General features: G+C 42.6%; 1 protein-coding gene and 1 long non-coding RNA gene across 2 annotated transcripts in view; both read right to left on the reverse strand.

The window, feature by feature from the left end:
* The window catches only part of LOC143768979 (uncharacterized), a 150,456-nt gene extending 140,423 nt beyond the window's left edge, over positions 1-10,033 (reverse strand). The window contains exon 1 of the long non-coding RNA XR_013214145.1: positions 9,935-10,033. This is a non-coding gene — a long non-coding RNA (uncharacterized LOC143768979). The remainder of the gene's footprint in view (positions 1-9,934) is intronic.
* Positions 10,034-13,840: 3,807 nt separating this feature from the next.
* On the reverse strand, positions 13,841-17,350 carry LOC143765096 (uncharacterized). The gene is made up of 6 exons (XM_077251422.1): positions 16,143-17,350; positions 15,982-16,056; positions 15,788-15,874; positions 15,474-15,687; positions 15,221-15,380; positions 13,841-15,109 (listed from the first exon to the last, which is right to left on the reverse strand). The coding sequence occupies exons 1-6, from the start codon at positions 16,308-16,310 to the stop codon at positions 14,092-14,094; spliced, it is 1,722 nt and encodes a 573-aa protein (XP_077107537.1). The 5' UTR covers positions 16,311-17,350; the 3' UTR covers positions 13,841-14,091.
* Positions 17,351-19,479: the final 2,129 nt, after the last annotated feature.

The following is a 19,479-nucleotide window of genomic DNA, read 5'->3' on the forward strand; positions in this document are numbered from 1 at the left end:
ACTGCTGGCTCCACTGCATGGTGTGCCCTTCTCCGTCCATGTAGGGATGCCGGCTTACTTACCATTACAGCCCCACGGTCTGGTCTCATGGCATTCCCTCCTGCTTCCTGGTATGCATGCCGCAGTTCCCAGTGGCACACCTAATATGCGCATGCGTGCGCTCCTCCATTCTTAACCCCTTCATGACCCCAGCTTTTTTTGGTTTTGCGTTTTCATTTTTCGCTCCCCTCCTTCCCAGAGCCATAACTTTTTTATGTTTCCGTCAATATGGTCATGTGATGGCTTATTTTCTGCGGGACAAGTTGTACTTTTGAACAACGTCATTGGTTTTAGCATGTCGTGTACTACAAAATGGGAAAAAAATTCCAAGTGCGGTGAAATTGCAAAAAAAAGTGCAATCCCACACTTGTTTTTTGTTTGTTTTTTTGCTAGGTTCACTAAATGCTAAAACTGACCTGTCATTCTGATTCTCCAGGTCATTATTAGTTCATAGACACCAAACATGTCTAGGTTCTTTTTTATCTAAAAAAAATTCCAAACTTTGCTAAAAAAAAAATTGCGCCATGTTCCGATACCCGTAGCGTCTCCATTTTTCATGATGTGGGGTCAGGTGAGGGCTTATTTTTTGCGTGCTGAGCTGATGTTTTTAATGATACCATGTTAGTGAAGATATGTTCTTTTTATCGCCCTTTATTGCATTTTAATGCAATGTCGCGGCGACCAAAAAACGCAATTCTGGCATTTCAATTTTTTTTCTCGCTACGCTGTTTAGCGATCAGGTTAATGCTTTTTTTATTGATAGATTCAGAGATTCTGAACTCAGCGATACCAAATATGTGTAGGTTTGATTTTTTTATTGTTTTATTTTGAATGGGGCAGAAGGGTGGTGATTTAAACTTTTTTATTTTTTTATTTTTTTCATATTTTTTAAAACTTTTTTTTTTACTTTTGCCATGCTTCAATAGCCTCCATGTAGTAGATTTACTGCATTGCTATGAGCGCCGATCACAGAGTGGCACTCATAGCAATCCAGCATCAACAACCATAGAGGTTTCAAGGAGACCTCTGGCTGTTATGCCGATGCATCACTGACCTCCAATCATGTGACGGGGGTCAGCAATGCGCTCATTTCCGGCCTGATGCCCGGAAGAGCTATTTAAATGCCGCTGTCAGCGTTTGACAGTGGCATTTAACTAGTAAATAACGGCGGGCGGATCGCTATTCCACCCGCCGCTATTCCGGGCACATGTCAGCTGTACAAAACAGCTGACATGTCCCGGCTTTGATGCAGGCTCACCGCCGGAGCCTTGCATCAAAGCGGGGGTTCTGACCTCGAACGTACTATCCTGTCTGAGGTCAGAAAGGGGTTAAAGGGGAAGTGCGCACGTATACTAAATGCTCTCAGTGGGTAGCTGAGAGGCATTTAGTATAATTAGTACACCTGCAAGATGGCTCCCAGCCAGTTGCTGGGGGTCATCTTGTATATAAGACTAACTCTCCCCTAGGGAGTCGCCAAGCAATGAGTAAAATCACTGGTCAGTAAGGTGTACTATTGCTGAGTTGCTAGTTCCCTGGTCCCTGTGTGGCCAGCCATGCATCTGAAGTCACCTGATCCCAGTGTGGCCAGTCCTGTATCTGTAGTCCCCTGGTCCTGGAGTGGCCAGTGCCTCAACCTTGTCCCGTGGTCCCGGAGCTGCCAGTGCCTGAACCTCGTCCCTTGGACAGTGAGAAGCCAGGGCCTGAACATTGTTCCCTGGTCCTGATGTGGCCATTTGTACCCAAAGTCCCCTGGTCCCGGCACAGCCAGTCCTGTTCCTGAAGTCCCCTGATTCCAATGTGGCCAGTGAATGAACATTATTCCTCATTCCATGAGAGTCTAAACCCTGACCAGTATCCTAGACCGGCATGTCAGATCTAAGCCCTAAATCAGTGTCAGCATACCTGACCCCTGGAGTCAGCAGCTGCAGTACCGGTTTCTGCTCAGGACTGGTACCTGGCGAATACCTGCAACTCACTCTGTTTCCACCATCAGGAGCTTCAGTGAACACCAAGTAGCCGCTTACCTTCACAACTTCCTCCACAAGCCCGGCCCTATGGCATAGTGGGTCCACAAATCCACATGCGCCACTTTTGGGTGTAAAACATCACACACATGCTCAACAATGCTTTTTTCATTTGTATGTGGTACAACCCACATATTTTATACATTGTTTAATGCATTCTTTAACATAAACAACATGTCTCACATCACAATTAATGAAACCTTTTATTGTGTTTTTTATGAGTGTCTATAGAAATTGTCATCTTGCGCTCCCACAGGTAAAAAAAACACTTTGTGAAAGACGTTCTATTGGGGTTTTTTTTATACAAATTTAGCTTTATACATTTAGCTTTTTCAAAATTTTAATGGTAATTGAATAAGAAAAAAAGCCCTAAACTTCTTTTTTAGATCACTTGAATAGTCAGATTTACAGCTAATAGAATGTAAAATAAAAGGCTTTCTCGAGATTTGCAACAGAAGGTCCTTTTCTTCTTATAGGGAACCGATGTTCAGTTCTGGCTCTATGCAATGTTCTTCCCTGACTCTGTTAAACAAACAGGGCAATCTATCATGGTGTACTACTTCTACACAGATGGTTGATTCACAATGTGTGGTGTATTCTAATCCATTGCACACTATCGAATAATAGCTGGCAGGCTTCAAATGTCCCAGTGTGAGCCATGAATATCTTGCCTAATGAACTCAACACAAACTCAGCAATTTAATGAGCGCTGAGTGCCAAAACTCAGTCTTTTCTGTCTCCTTGCGCCTATTTATCAACTATTACATATTTATGTTGGAAAAATCTTCAGCCAACCATTTAAAGGGAACCTGTCATGTATTCAAATGCTATGCATCTGCAGATTTAGGTTTAATCTGAAGGTTAATAGCGTTACAATGCTGTTCGGCAGATTTACTGAAAGCATGGCTATTGATAGTAACTAACTTATTTCCTCCCGGGAGCCATCAGCTTTTGGTCATATAGGCGTACAAGGTGCTGCTACAGTCACCGCTCACAGCATTGTAAAAACTGTCTATCAGAACGCCCAGCACTTTGATTGACAGCTGGCTCTGCACATATGTATTGCGAGCTGACAATCTAAGTGTTGGGGCATGCTTATAGCTTCCACTCACAATGCTGTGAGCATTGACTGAAACCACTCTGAGTACGCTTTATGACCAACAGTCAGCGGCTCCTGAGAGGAAATCATTTCCTTTCCTCCCAGTAGCCAAGTTGTCAGTAAGGCTACCGAACAACATTGGACTGCTATTAACCTGCAAATTAATCCTATATCTTCAGGTTAATAGTATTTGAAGAGATGACAGTTCCCTTTTATCTTTTTGGATTGATGCCTTACATGTCTTTAATTATTGTCTTTGTCATGGTACAAATAATTGGCATAAAATTTTTGTTTCCAAAACAGTTTTATATATAAATTTAGAAATTATTTTTTGTCCCAATATGAATAATTGAACAAGTCTTTATAATGTTACTTTTGTGATAACAAAATGCTAACTGTAATAAAATTACTTTAAACCTTTATATACAGTTGGGATAACATAAGCAGGGCTTGTAAAAGGGTTCCTTGACTAGGATGAGCAAATGACATGTAGGTCTAAATAGGGTAGGATCAGATAAAGGGGGCGTGGTTTGCAAGGGGAAGGGATCAGACCTGCTTTGCAGGAGCTCCTATGAAACGCTTTTATTAAGCTACTTTAGCCTACTTTAAAATGGACTTTTCTGGGCTAACAGTGTTTGAACACCTTTGGGAATATGCCTGGAACATCATATAGGATGAAAAACATGGACTTTATTAAGAAAAAGCCCTTTACTGGCTCCAGAGATAATGCTGTCTCATCTCCGGCCTCAGCTATGTGGAAGATGCCAGTTAAAATGGCCACCGATGCAGGACCAAAGAAGAATCCCTTCATCAGATCCACTAACCCAGATCTGAAGACACACAAGTCTCCCAGAGTGACACCGACTAACCAGTTGCAGGGAGTGAAGAAATTTGGCTTATATACAGCTCAGGCATCAGCAGCTGAAAGAGCGCCAGACCACCGGCAGATGGCTAGGTCTCCAGGGACAATAAAGAAGAGCGACGCTGCACTGTTGGAGGAGGACATCGAAACTCCCCTGATTCACTGGGGCCCGCGAAGCGGGAAGAAGAATCATCCGACTCCCTCCTTGTCGGCTGCCAGCAAAGAGAACAGAAATCGGGAAATCACTGTGATGACAAATCAGCAAAGGGAGACGGCACCGCTGCTGAAAAATTATGCAGAATTGCGGCAGGCCCTGACAGGGACGAGTCTCCCTGGAGCCTTGCTACACTGCCAGGGACTTGAGAAAGCTTCACTCTGACCTGTGACACCCACACTGAGGAGGAAGAAGGATGAGGGTTGCGCTGCCATTCAGCTACGGTATGCAGCAGCTCTATCGACTTCCAAAGAGTTTTGCCACCCCTAAACCCACTTATAAAAACTTTAAAATCTTGGGGCATATGCAGGGGGACAAGACATATATGGAAATACCAGACAGAAGCTGGATAGGTATAGGGGTCAAGTCAACAGAATCAAAACATACATTAGAGCGTTCAGATGAGAGCTATAATAGCTGGTGACCCTGCTCTAAAATGGAGACACATGACATTTCTAAAGATGGCAAAAGGGGATTATGTGATATCTCCATAGATGACACTGCTGAAAAGACACAGCTGTTTGACACCATAGGTCCTCCTGCACAGTTGTGTGAGAATGCTGATATAATTGTTGTAACACCTCATGATAATTACCCCTACCCTAATGGGTCAAGCTCCAATGATTTATTAAAACCTTTATTAGATTCGCAAAGGGAATGGCTAGATTCTATGAAAGATGTAACTAGACGTTTTACTGTACCATTTCAAAAAATAAATACTAAATCTACCTCCACTATAGATAGCAACAGTGACTTAGAGGATCATTCAGAACCAATGGTTCCCTCCTATGTCTCAAACTCTGAATCAGACATCTCCTCTGGCTCTCATGAGGACCTAGAGAGTGTCCATTCAGAAGACTTTACTGACGTGGCAGACGCCTCTTCTCTTGAGAGGAGTGAGTGTCTCTATGAGGGAAATTCTTCTGATACTTCATCTCTACATTCCTATTCAGAGGATTCTAGTGATCCCAGGAAGTCCGATCTCCCAGAAAATTTCTCAAAGCACTTAAATACAGATGACTCTAATGTGAAGCAAATTCTTATGGAGTCTGAAGGTGTGTCCCTTCAACTCACCTCTAGTGGACAATATTCCCGCTTCTGAAAATTCTCCATCTGAAGGATTTATGATTAAAATTTGTAAAGCGTTTCTAACATCAGCAGACATCACAGGAAGGGGCTTAGGTACTGATGATAATTTGATAATTTTACCTGGGACCAATACAAAGTCATCCGACTGTCAACAAACAGATGAAATAAAGGCCTCCGAGACCTTTATCAAAAAGCTACTTAAAGACACTCTATCACATATTGTCAAAATCCTCAAACCAAGTTCTATCAAGACCCCTGACACTCCTCTACCCTTTTATAAGACAAACAAAAATTTTGTATCTCCACTTTCAAAGGACGCCAAAAATACTTCTTTAATCTCGGATTCACTGGAAAAAATTAAAAAAGATATTCTCTCTTTTAAGGACGGCTTAGCTAACTACGAAGATTTTAAAAGAAAAGAAGAGCTTGTAAATTAGAGGAATTCCAGAATCGGTCCAGCCCTCTCAAATAAAATATTATATCTCTGCAATGATATCTGATTTGTTACCTAATACCAAAGTAAAAAACTGGATGAGAGGGCATTTAGAATCCCTAGACCATGCTCTCTCCCTCCAAATATAGCAAGAGACGTTATTCTGTCATTTTACCATGGGTGGGTAAGGAACGATCTTCTTGCCCTGACAAGAAATTCAAGAATCCTTGCATCTCCGGATGACAGAATAACTCTGTTCAAAGACTTGTCTAGAGCCACAATTCAAAAAAGGAAATCATCCCACTAAACGACTCGAGAAATCCTATGCGCAGGAAAACCCTATCTCTCCGCTATTTGTATAGGGGTCCTTTCCCTTTCCCTCCTCTCCTTTCCCTTCTTTTCCTCTGTTTACCCCTTTCCCTCCAGCTATCCCTTATCCTTCCTTCCTATTTATTCCTTTTCCCTAATTTCCCTTCCCTCCCTAAGTTAACATAAAAAATTTCAATACAAATTTATTGGAAAAAGGATCAGATAAAAGTGTAATGCTACCCAGGGAAATAAGAAAACTATCTCTTTCAGTGACCACAAATTTCTTCTGGAAATATTTTTGCTAAAATTAATTGATTTCAATAGAAATAGGACTATTGGTTGCAGTAGAAAATCTCAGGCAGGGAGTAACTATCAATGGAACTAAGGGTCACGGTTGTAGGATTCTACATGCCAGATGCTTTTTACCTTCATCCTCGGAAATTAGTTGGAAAAAACAACATTTAGTTGATGTGTAAGGCAAGCTTCTAGTGGGTTAGCTAAGATTTCTGAAAAGGGTTTGTTTTTTTTATTTCAAAACATCACATGCAACTTAACTACATTTTCTCTATTCTTACACCTGTTCTTCAATTTCCTTTTTGACCATCTAAAACCTTATTTCAGATTCCACCATGCCACTAAACCTTTATTTAAGTAACCTCTTGAAGGGTCTGTGCTCTACTCGGGCAACTCCTTTTCCGTTTCTATATTCCCCTTTATAAAATAATAGGTCTATATTTACTTTCATTGCTGATGCCATTCCACCTTCTGATGCTGCTCACCGACTTCCTCTCTGTTAACTTGGGACCCCAATCATCATCACAGTCAATGGCTCTACACTTGTAGCCTCACAAGTCTCAAGTTTTCTTCCTCTGTATAGCCTTTGTTTTGCCCTGTCTTATAGGCCACTTGAGGACTCAAAAGTTCATCACAGCCCACGTCATGCTGCTACCAATCATCCATCCATAGAATGCATATTAAAATAACAGCAGTGAGATACAAGGCTGTCTACAACTTGCCCTGGTCTATACATGTCTGCCGTAGCCTCCTAATTCCTTTTACGTCTTCTCATACAGTACAGACCAAAAGTTTGGACACACCTCATTTAAAGATTTTTCTGTATTTTCATGACTATGAAAATTGTAAATTCACACTGAAGGCATCAAAACTATGAATTAACACATGTGGAATGATATACTTAACAAAAAAGTGTGAAACAACTGAAATTATGTCTTATATTCTAGGTTCTTCAAAGTAGCCACCTTTTGCTTTGATGACTGCTTTGCACACTCTTGGCATTCTCTTGATGAGCTTCAAGAGGTAGTCACCGGGAATGGTTTTCAATTCACAGGTGTGGCCTGTCAGGTTTAATAAGTGGGATTTATTGCCTTATAAATGGGGTTGGGACATCAGTTGTGTTGTGCAGAAGTCTGGTGGATACACAGCTGATAGTCCTACTGAATAGACTGTTAGAATTTGTATTCTGGCAAGAAAAAAGCAGCTAAGTAAAGAAAAATGAGTGGCCATCATTACTTTAAGAAATGAAAGTCAGTCAGTCCGAAAAATTGGGCAAACTTTGAAAGTGTCCCCAAGTGCAGTGGCAAAAACCATCAAGCGCTACAAAGAAACTGGCCCACATGAGGACCGCCCCAGGAAAGGAAGACCAAGAGTCACCTCTGCTTCTGATGATAAGTTTATCCAAGTCACCAGCCTCAGAAATCGCAGGTTAACAGCAGCTCAGATTAGAGACCAGGTCAATGCCACACAGAGTTCTAGCAGCAGACACATCTCTACAACAACTGTTAAGAGGAGACTTTGTGCAGCAGGCCTTCACGGTAAAATAGCTGCTAGGAAACCACTGCTAAGGACAGGCAACAAGCAGAAGAGACTTGTTTGGGCTAAAGAAAACAAGGAATGGACATTAGACCAGTGGAAATCTGTGCTTTGGTCTGATGAGTCCAAATTTGAGATCTTTGGTTCCAACCACCGTGTCTTTGTGCGATGCAGAAAAGGTGAACGGATGGACTCTACATGCCTGATTCCCACCGTGAAGCATGGAGGAGGAGGTGTGATGGTGTGGGGGTGCTTTGCTGCAGACACTGTTGGGGATTTATTCAAAATTGAAGGCATGCTGAACCAGCATGCCTACCACAGCATCTTGCAGCGGCATGCTATTCCATCCGGTTTGCGTTTAGTTGGACCATCATTTATTTTTCAACAGGACAATGTCCCCAAACACACCTCCAGGCTGTGTAAGGGCTATTTGACCAAGAAAGAGAGTGATGAGGTGCTACGCCAGATGACCTGGCCTCCACAGTCACCTGACCTGAACCCAATCAAGATGGTGTGGGGTGAGCTGGACCGCAAAGTGAAGGCAAAAGGGCCAACAAGTGCTAAGCATCTCTGGGAACTCCTTCAAGATTGTTGGAAGACCATTCCCGGTGACTTCCTCTTGAAGCTCATCAAGAGAATGCCAAGAGTGTGCAAAGCAGTCATCAAAGCAAAAGGTGGCTACTTTGAAGAACCTAGAATATAAGACATAATTTCACTTGTTTCACACATTTTTGTTAAGTATACAATTCCACATGTGTTAATTCATAGTTTTGATGCCTTCAGTGTGAATGTACAATTTTCATAGTCATGAAAATACAGAAAATTCTTTAAATGAGAAGGTGTGTCCAAACTTTTGGTCTGTACTGTATGTGATTCTTGCTCCTTGCAAGACCCCCTTAAAGCTTTTCATCTAGTCTGCTTGGTACATGCTTGTCTTCAAAATTACTTTGTATGCCCATTTCTCGGGAACTTCTTATCCCAGCACATCAGACTTTCTAACACTAGCCAAAAGTACAAAAATTAACCTGAAAACAATAATCTTAGTACCATTACACAACTGAATAAGTAACGTATACCCTCCACTTCTATATCTTGTCCTTGTAGACTGTAAGCCTCTGCAGCCCACCTCTACCAGTCTTTTACTCTGTATGCGCATATCACCTATGTTAGTTATGAACCTCTGTATTTTTCATATGAATAGAACCTTGGTGAAGGAGCAGACAAAGTCAGAAGAGGGCCTCAGCAAGAACAATGTATGGGTCCTTTGCAGTCCAATAACTCATCACAGTGCACAATTCCATCTGTGGTAGTGGAACACCTTACGTCTTTAGCCGGCTGCCCAGCTTGCACCAATTGTACGTTCGCTCCTGCTTTGGTTGTATAAGAATAAATAGAATATTAATATAAATCAAAGAAAATTGTATTTTGCTGCAGACAAATCATTAGTTTAGACACAAATGAAGAGACTAAGAGGTGAACACATCAGGAACATGTGCAAATTAACTTGTTGGAGTTTTAGTAACAGAGAACTTAGTTTCTAAGAATTATTAGAAGTCAACCACCATGTTTTGACTAAATTTACAGCTAAACCTAACCATATTGTGAACCCAAACAATCCAGAGATCTACGTCACACATCTGACACACATCTTCTTTTCTTCTATCACATTACAATACTTACATGAGAAGAATTTTCTCTTCATCTGCCAGGATGAACACAATACTTATCCGCTCAAGCTGTTTGGGCTTGTTTGTGCTCTCCTTACTATACACAGAAATACTACTTTAATTGTGTTTTTTTAACCTGAGTGCTTATGCCTTTCCTGAAATCCCTGTGTGGAGCAAGGCAGATGGAATTTGTGTATTTTCCTTAGAGGTTTTTTGAAGACCTCACATGCAGAATAATTTAGAGCACATTTTCTAGATTTAATTTATGCGGATATTTGCAAAAATAAAAATATTCCAAAGTTTTGGATGTATCTACTTAAAATTTTTACTGAGTATTTATGAAACATAACAAAAAAAGCTTTACCCACCTTCCAAATCATCCACCGATTCTGTGCTGATAATTTCTTTGTTCCATGGGATCTCTGTTTCTGCTTCTCCAGTGATGATGCGTCACTTCAACTAATCATAGAGGTGACATACAGTGTATAAGCAAATGTGTCAATAACGGAAATAATTTGCAACAGCACTCTGAGCATGCTAAGGCAGGGATGGATATTAAGGCTAGTTTCACACTAGCGTTTACTGCATTACGTCGCAAATCCGTTTTTTTGCCGAAAAAACGGATGCGTCAAAAAATTGAAAAACGGTGACAAACGTATGCCACGCATCCAGCATTTCGACGGATCCGTCGCAAATCCGCTAAACGTTTCCGTCGAAAATACTGGATGCGTTGCATACGTTGTATCCGTTTTACCATCCGTTGTATCCGTTTTTCCGACGGATCCGTTTTTAAAAGGGGAGGCTCCCAAAATTTGATTGGCTACTGGAAAATTTGAAAAACTATATAGTACTGTATTTACAGCCCATCTTTGTGGGTTTTAGTTTTGTGGCAGCGATGGAAGGTGTTCTTGGGAGGATTGCTAGTTTGGTTACCGACGTTATCTTTGAGACAAATCGCCTGGATATCATAGTGCGGGAGAAGGAGGCGGCAGCGGAAAGGCGTAGGATGCTTCTGCAGCAACGGAGACGAAGACGAATGTGGATTCATCCGATTAATCAACTACGGATGACCCGGGGTGTCCAGTCCACTCTGTACCTGGAGTTGCGGCACAATCCACACAAATTCCACAACTACGTGCGGATGAGGATTGAACATTTTGATTTTTTGCTTGCAAAACTGGAGGATGTCATCCGAAGACAGGATACAAGGATGAGGCTTGCCATCACACCGGCGGAGCGGCTGATGGTGACCCTGCGGTAAGCCTCTTTTTTTTATTTCATTGCTGATATTGAATGTTATATTACATGCTGCAGAAAATACTGCGCTGGCATATTGCGCACTATTTTCTGCAGCATGTAGTTTTGGTTTTCTTGGCGGACATTCAACTGCTTTATTTAAATGTCATTGCTGATATTGAATGTTAACAGACTGCAGAAAATACTGTGCTGAAATATTGCGTTGCATTTTCTGCAGTTTTTTTTTTTTTTGGTTTTTTTGGGTTTGATGACATGCAACTGCTTTTTTCCTGTCATTGGTCATTTTGAATGTTATATTACATGCTGCAGACAATACTGCGCTGACATATTGCGCACTATTTTCTGCAGCATGTAGTTTGTGTTTTCTTGGCGGACATTCAACTGCTTTATTTAAATGTCATTGCTCATATTGAATGTTAGATAACAGACTGCAGAAAATACTGCGCTGAAATATTGCGTTGCATTTTCTGCAGTTTTTTTTTTTTTGGGTTTTTTGGGTTTGATGACATGCAACTGCTTTTTTCCTGTCATTGGTCATTTTGAATGTTATATTACATGCTGCAGACAATACTGCGCTGACATATTGCGCACTATTTTCTGCAGCATGTAGTTTGTGTTTTCTTGGCGGACATTCAACTGCTTTATTTAAATGTCATTGCTCATATTGAATGTTAGATAACAGACTGCAGAAAATACTGCGCTGAAATATTGCGTTGCATTTTCTGCAGTTTTTTTTTTTTTGGGTTTTTTGGGTTTGATGACATGCAACTGCTTTTTTCCTGTCATTGGTCATTTTGAATGTTATATTACATGCTGCAGACAATACTGCGCTGACATATTGCGCACTATTTTCTGCAGCATGTAGTTTGTGTTTTCTTGGCGGACATTCAACTGCTTTATTTAAATGTCATTGCTCATATTGAATGTTAGATAACAGACTGCAGAAAATACTGCGCTGAAATATTGCGTTGCATTTTCTGCAGTTTTTTTTTTTTTGGGTTTTTTGGGTTTGATGACATGCAACTGCTTTTTTCCTGTCATTGGTCATTTTGAATGTTATATTACATGCTGCAGACAATACTGCGCTGACATATTGCGCACTATTTTCTGCAGCATGTAGTTTGTGTTTTCTTGGCGGACATTCAACTGCTTTATTTAAATGTCATTGCTCATATTGAATGTTAGATAACAGACTGCAGAAAATACTGCGCTGAAATATTGCGTTGCATTTTCTGCAGTTTTTTTTTTGGGGGGTTTTTTGGGTTTGATGACATGCAACTGCTTTTTTCCTGTCATTGGTCATTTTGAATGTTATATTACATGCTGCAGACAATACTGCGCTGACATATTGCGCACTATTTTCTGCAGCATGTAGTTTGTGTTTTCTTGGCGGACATTCAACTGCTTTATTTAAATGTCATTGCTCATATTGAATGTTAGATAACAGACTGCAGAAAATACTGCGCTGAAATATTGCGTTGCATTTTCTGCAGTTTTTTTTTTTTTGGGTTTTTTGGGTTTGATGACATGCAACTGCTTTTTTCCTGTCATTGGTCATTTTGAATGTTATATTACATGCTGCAGACAATACTGCGCTGACATATTGCGCACTATTTTCTGCAGCATGTAGTTTGTGTTTTCTTGGCGGACATTCAACTGCTTTATTTAAATGTCATTGCTCATATTGAATGTTAGATAACAGACTGCAGAAAATACTGCGCTGAAATATTGCGTTGCATTTTCTGCAGTTTTTTTTTTTTTGGGTTTTTTGGGTTTGATGACATGCAACTGCTTTTTTCCTGTCATTGGTCATTTTGAATGTTATATTACATGCTGCAGACAATACTGCGCTGACATATTGCGCACTATTTTCTGCAGCATGTAATTTGGGTTTTCTTGGCGGACATTCCACTGTTTTTTTACACCGGATTCATGCTGGTTTTATTGGGTCTCCTGTCATTTTAAAAAAAATTAACAGTGCCATATTATAAAAAATTGCACAGACAAACAATTTTTAACATTTTTTTTTTTTTTTTTTTTATAAAGTTTCCTAGCTACGGGTGAATCTATGACTTCGCTCCATTATCAGTTCAGGCTGGGCATTTCAACTATCTCTGGAATAGTGAAGGACACATGTCGGGCTGTTTGGACCACTTTGCAACCAGAGTATATCCCCCAACCATCCACGGAAATCTGGTTGCGAAGTGCTGAAGAGTTTCAGCAAATTTGCAATTTCCCTAATTGTGTGGGTGCAGTTGACGGGAAACACATAAGGATTGCGAAACCGGCAGGAACAGGATCGGAGTATTATAATTATAAGAAGTATTTCTCCATCGTCCTTATGGCTATTGCAGACGCCAACTGCAGGTTCCTTGCCGTGGACATTGGAGCGTATGGACGGTCCAATGATTCGCAAGTGTTTAAAAACTCTCCGATGGGTCGTTGCCTTTATGGAGAGAGCTACGATTTCCCGCCAGCCAGACCACTGCCAGGAACAAATGACCCAGCCCTGGAATATGTCTTTGTAGGTGATGAAGCCTTTCAACTGTCGCTGCACCTACTGAAACCGTACAGTAGCCGGAACTTAAACCATACCAAGCGGGTCTTTAATTACCGGCTTACTAGAGCACGAAGAGTAGTGGAGTGTTCCTTTGGCATATTGACGGCGAAGTGGCGAGTTCTGCTGACGGCTATCAAGCTGAAAACAACAACTATAGACGAGGTAGTTAAAGCCTGTGTGGTGCTCCACAACTTTGTCCTGTCAAAGGAGCCCGTTTCTTTGGATGATGAAGAGTTGGAGACCACCTTGTGGGACTACCGCAGCAGCTCGGTTCGCTCTACAAGTTCAGTTACAAGGATGAGGGACCAGTTTGCCGATTATTTTGTCTCACCTGTCGGGCGGATCCCGTGGCAAGACATGATTGTGTAACCTGTTTCCCATGTGTAACCTGTTTCCCATGTGTTTTGGTTATGTAAAAAAAGTGTTTCTGCCCCCCCCCCAAAAAAAAAGGCCCAAAAGCGTGGTTTTCTTGCTAGTAAAACCATTATGTTATACCCTTTACATGTCTGGTGTTTGTTTTTATTAAACCTTTTTTTATTATATTACCTTAATAAATCCACACACACACAAAGAGTAGAATTGTAATCCGAATTTTATTTTAACTCTTTTTTTTTTTTTTTTTTTTTGTTTTGCAAAAAAAATATATATATATTTTCCAACATTTTTATAGAAAAATTAGAACATTTTTTAGAATCTTATTTACACACTTTACAAATTTTCAAAGTGTTGGGTGGAGATATGAGAGGAGGATGTGCCGGAAGGTTGGACCACGTCGATAGGTGGGGAAACCCTACTTGTTTGGGGTGCAGTGGAAGTGGGGGTTAAACCAAGAGGCTGACCAGAGGGGGGTGGTGTTGGGGTAGGTGGAAGAGAAAAGTTCAGTAAGGAAAACATTGGGGAAGTAATTTGGTCTAGGGGCCGGGATTGTTGTGGGGACTGGGTCGGGTATTGTGACTGGGTAGGGTAGTGGGAGTGGCGTGGGGTTTGGTAATGGTGCTGGTGTGGGGATTGGAGCTGGGTTTGGTAATGCTGCTGGTGTGGGTATTGGGGCTGGGTTTGGTAATGGGGGGTATGGTGTGGAAATGGGGCCTGGTGTGGAATTGGAGTGGAGGTGCGGTGAGGTGTGTGGGTCGATTCATTAATGGCCTGCAGTGCAGCATTATGGCAGGTATTCATTACCCGCATCTGTTGCTCAAAAGAAAGCTTCTCCATGCTCATGAGCATGGATTGGAAAAAAAGGTTGGCCGGATCGGGACTTACAGCTGAATGCAGCCTATCCAAGCGACTGCTGGTTTCCTGGCTTGTTTCACTGATGCGTGATTGCACCATGTTGAAACCAGCAGTCACTTGCTCTCCCAAAATTTTGAAAGAGCCTTGGAAGGATGCATTCAGGTGTAAGAACTCAGGAGCATAGCTCCTTTCCTGACCCCTCTGGCGCTGCCGCCACGAACCTAATGGTGGTGTCGAGGTGGCAGGATCAGAGGGGTGGGGTAAAGGGAACGCTAACTGTTCAGCATCAGATGCGAGCAATGAAGCCTGCAATAATGCTCCACTGCTTGGGGCGGATGAAGTGGAGGGGACAGAGGGGTCAGAGGAGAGGACAGAGGGGTCAGAGGAGGGGACAGAGGTGTGGGGCCTACCGACGTGGCCCTCAGTGGCGGACTCAGGAGGGATCGCTTCAGAGGGCGCAGAGGAAGATGCAGGCGCCCGGTGGCTGGAGAAGGTGCTGTGAAAGAAAAAACAAAAGAAATTAATACATTGGAATGAAAAAGCCCTGACTGAAAGCAAACTAAGTAGACAGGTTAACATGGTTATAATTGGGCTGTAGAATACTTACACTCTGCTTAGCATGGTTCGCCTCAGGAAGGAGAGGGCCTGGCCATATTTATATCTGCTCCTCTTCCTTCCTGCAGAGCCACTCGGGGCCTTCATCTCATCATTGAATTCCCTCTTAAAGCGATCCCTCAGTGACCGCCACCGCTTCCTAACCTTTCCAACTGTGAAGACAAGAATCAAAAGAAAATACAAAAAATTGGTAAATGCAATACATTACAGTCAGCTCAAAACATCACTGGAAAGTGAATACTTACCTAGTTTGCTCTGCTGCTGAGGATGAAGGCTCTCCCGCCTTGGAAACAGGTTGCGACACACTTCGTCCCAGAGCCGACGGGTGACACCGGTATCAGCATGCCTGCGGTCAGCCATGTTCCACAGCGGCTCCCGCTCGCGAACCTCCTCGATGAGACAATCGATGTCAATGTCATCATCATCATCCTCCTCTTCTGCGGGAGCACGCTGTGAAGCCTGTGTCAAAAAAAAAAAAAAAAAGGAAAACAAACAAATTAGTACACTGAAATACTAAAGTACCAATAGAATCCCCCTCCCCCCCAAAAAAAAAACTCACTGATGGCCGACCGTGGCGACGAGTCCGCCGACTCTGGGACTGTCTGGGAGAGCCTTCAGCGGCAGCAGCAGGAGCAGCAGCAGCAGCCTGAAATGAAGGAAACAAATTCTCAGTTAAGGTAGGCAGGTGTTTAGTAATCTGTTTTGTGTATGGTGCAGTGTGATGTGCGAAGCAACTGTTTCACCACTACTTACACTTGGTTCCTCCTCCACTTGCATCTCTCCACCCGTCTCGCCCCCTTCTGACAGCTCCTCATCTGATTCAGCTTCCTGTTGAAACATAATGTATGCATGTAGTTATCCATAAAAATTTAATTTAAAGAAATTTAAAAAAAAAAAATTTTGTGTTAACTTACCGATACACGCTGTTGCTGTGGAGGAGGGCTGTCAGAAGAGGACATCGTTTTGTGGTCCTGGTGGGCAGTGGCTGTGTCCTGGTGGGCAGCGGCTGTGTCCTGGTGGGCAGCAGCTGTGTCCTGGTGGTTCTGTAAGTTAAAGACACACTTGCAATCTGCTCGACACATTGAAGTAGCAGATTGGGGTCTTCAAAACTTACTTCTAGCTCTTTAGCTGTGGTCCTGGTGGGCAGCGGCTGTGTCCTGGTGGGCAGTGGCTGTGTCCTGGTGGGCAGCGGCTGTGTCCTGGTGGGCAGCGGCTGTGTCCTGGTGGTTCTGTAAGTTAAAGACACACTTGCAATCTGCTCGACACATTGAAGTAGCAGATTGGGGTCTTCAAAACTTACTTCTAGCTCTTTAGCTGTGGTCCTGGTGGGCAGCGGCTGTGTCCTGGTGGGCAGTGGCTGTGTCCTGGTGGGCAGCGGCTGTGTCCTGGTGGGCAGCGGCTGTGTCCTGGTGGTTCTGTAAGTTAAAGACACACTTGCAATCTGCTCGACACATTGAAGTAGCAGATTGGGGTCTTCAAAACTTACTTCTAGCTCTTTAGCTGTGGTCCTGGTGGGCAGCGGCTGTGTCCTGGTGGGCAGTGGCTGTGTCCTGGTGGGCAGCGGCTGTGTCCTGGTGGGCAGCGGCTGTGTCCTGGTGGTTCTGTAAGTTAAAGACACACTTGCAATCTGCTCGACACATTGAAGTAGCAGATTGGGGTCTTCAAAACTTACTTCTAGCTCTTTAGCTGTGGTCCTGGTGGGCAGCGGCTGTGTCCTGGTGGGCAGTGGCTGTGTCCTGGTGGGCAGCGGCTGTGTCCTGGTGGGCAGCGGCTGTGTCCTGGTGGTTCTGTAAGTTAAAGACACACTTGCAATCTGCTCGACACATTGAAGTAGCAGATTGGGGTCTTCAAAACTTAGTTCTAGCTCTTTAGCTGTGGTCCTGGTGGGCAGCGGCTGTGTCCTGGTGGGCAGTGGCTGTGTCCTGGTGGGCAGCGGCTGTGTCCTGGTGGGCAGCGGCTGTGTCCTGGTGGTTCTGTAAGTTAAAGACACACTTGCAATCTGCTCGACACATTGAAGTAGCAGATTGGGGTCTTCAAAACTTACTTCTAGCTCTTTAGCTGTGGTCCTGGTGGGCAGCGGCTGTGTCCTGGTGGGCAGCGGCTGCGGTCCTGGTTTATCTGTTATATGTATAATGGATCTATAGTTAGACCACCCCCTGAACTAGGTAATGTTCAATGATAAACACCCTACTAAAATGATGTCAGAAATGTTCATACAGGTGAACACCAAAACCCCCCCAAAAAGTTGCACGTTATACCATTCATTTCCATGTCCCAAAAAACAAAATTTTTTAATGTTAACACCATGAAAAAATATATTTGACACATTTTATTTAAAATAAATAACCTCTCCCCCCCCAAAAAAAAAAAAAAAATACTTTACAGGTTAACCTTTATTAAAAAAAATGAGCCCTCAACCAACCCTGTATTGCATGTGTAACCATTGGTACATACACCAGTTTTAAATTTACCTTTATGAAATAATACTACGGACATTTTTTTAATAAACATTTTATTATAATTTTTTTTTTGCACTTTTTTTTTTAAAAATCACAAGGAGCTGACATGCTCTTTATTTTAAATACAAGTACTTCAACTGCAAATGGTTATAACTGTAATAAAAAAAAATTCAACACTTTTATTAAATAGAAAAACCCCACACTCACACATTCAAACCACAAGCTGCACACCGCTAGACTTTTTTAAAAAACACATCAGATTTAAAAAAAAAAAAAAAAAAAAAAAAAAAAAATTTAAACCACATGCTGCACAGACCACTATACAGTCAATACATCAGAAAAAGGCAAATAACCAATTATACAGCATGGACAAATGCACATGCCATCAACAAGACGTACCCAAAAAACATGCATGGTATGTGTCCACATTCAGGATCGCATCAGAATTTGGGCAGGATTTCCCATCAGTATTTGTAAGCCAAAACCAGGAGTGTAAAAATTAGGTAAAGTATAATACGAAAACAGGCACACTTTTGCTTTTATCACCCACTCCTGGTTTTGGCGTACAAATACTGATGGAAAATCCTGACCACATCCTGATGCAATCCTGCACATGGACACATACCCTCCCACATGAACAGGCATAAAATTGGCAAAGGCATAATATGGTGCAGGCACATGATACAAAAGCACACAACCGTCCAAAAATACACACATACACATGCACGCACATAGCTTTATGCAAATACACATATGTACAACAAAGGCAGAAAGGTGAAACCAATCAGAAGACGCATACACACACACACATACAAAAGGCTGACAATCCTTTGGCTGAAGCAGCAGGTCTTCACAGTGGCTGGCATCATGGTGGATCTGGACTCTAGCATGGCACTGGCTGGTGCAGGACGATGGCAGGCCTCAGGTTCTCTTCAGGTTTTAAGCTCTTGTTGTAGTCAGTAGTACCTCATACACACAGAAATGCACAGGCACACAGATGCACACTAAAATTGCAATACTCACACTGGCTATGGTGGCTGGAGTCTTGTAGCAGGATGTCTGGAGTCTTGTGGCAGGATGGCTGGAGTCTTGTGGCAGGATGGCTGGAGTCTTGTGGCAGGCTGGCTGCAGTCTTGTGACAGGCTGGCTGGGGTCTTGTGCTTGGCTGGGGTCTTGTGGCAGGCTGGCTCTTGCTGGCAGGCTTCTTTGCTTCTCTGTGTCTTGCTGGCATATGTGGGGTTCAAGGCCCAGGCCAGGTTTATATAGATTTGGGGGTGTCTGACCAATTGGCAACAAAATACTTCTTCTGAGCATGCTCAGTGTAAAAAAAACGTATTGCAGCGCTGCATTGCGTCGTACGACGTGTCCCGACGCATCCGTCGCTCATAGGCTTCCATTGCAGCCAACGACGTATGCCGCAGGATGCGTCGCGACACGTTTTTTAGGCGGAGACAAAAAACGTTACAATCTACGTTTTTTTGAGACGACGTGTCGCCAAATTTCGACGCATCCGTCGTAAAACGTACACGACGTATGCCAATCCGTCGCCATACGTCGCCAATACAAGTCTATGGGAAAAAAACGCATCCAGCAAAAAGTTTTGCTGGATGCGTTTTTTCTGAAAAAAGACGTTTTGAAACGTAATGCAGTTAACGCTAGTGTGAAAGTAGCCTAAGGCCATGTTGCACATGTTGAGTATTTGGTGATTTTTTTCCTTGTCATTTGTAAGCCCAAGCCAGCAGAGGAACAATACGAGGAAAATTATAATAGAAACACATCACCACTTCTGTAT

The sequence above is a fragment of the Ranitomeya variabilis genome, chromosome 4 (genome assembly GCF_051348905.1).
Source record: "Ranitomeya variabilis isolate aRanVar5 chromosome 4, aRanVar5.hap1, whole genome shotgun sequence".
Classification (NCBI taxonomy): Eukaryota; Metazoa; Chordata; class Amphibia; order Anura; family Dendrobatidae; genus Ranitomeya; species Ranitomeya variabilis.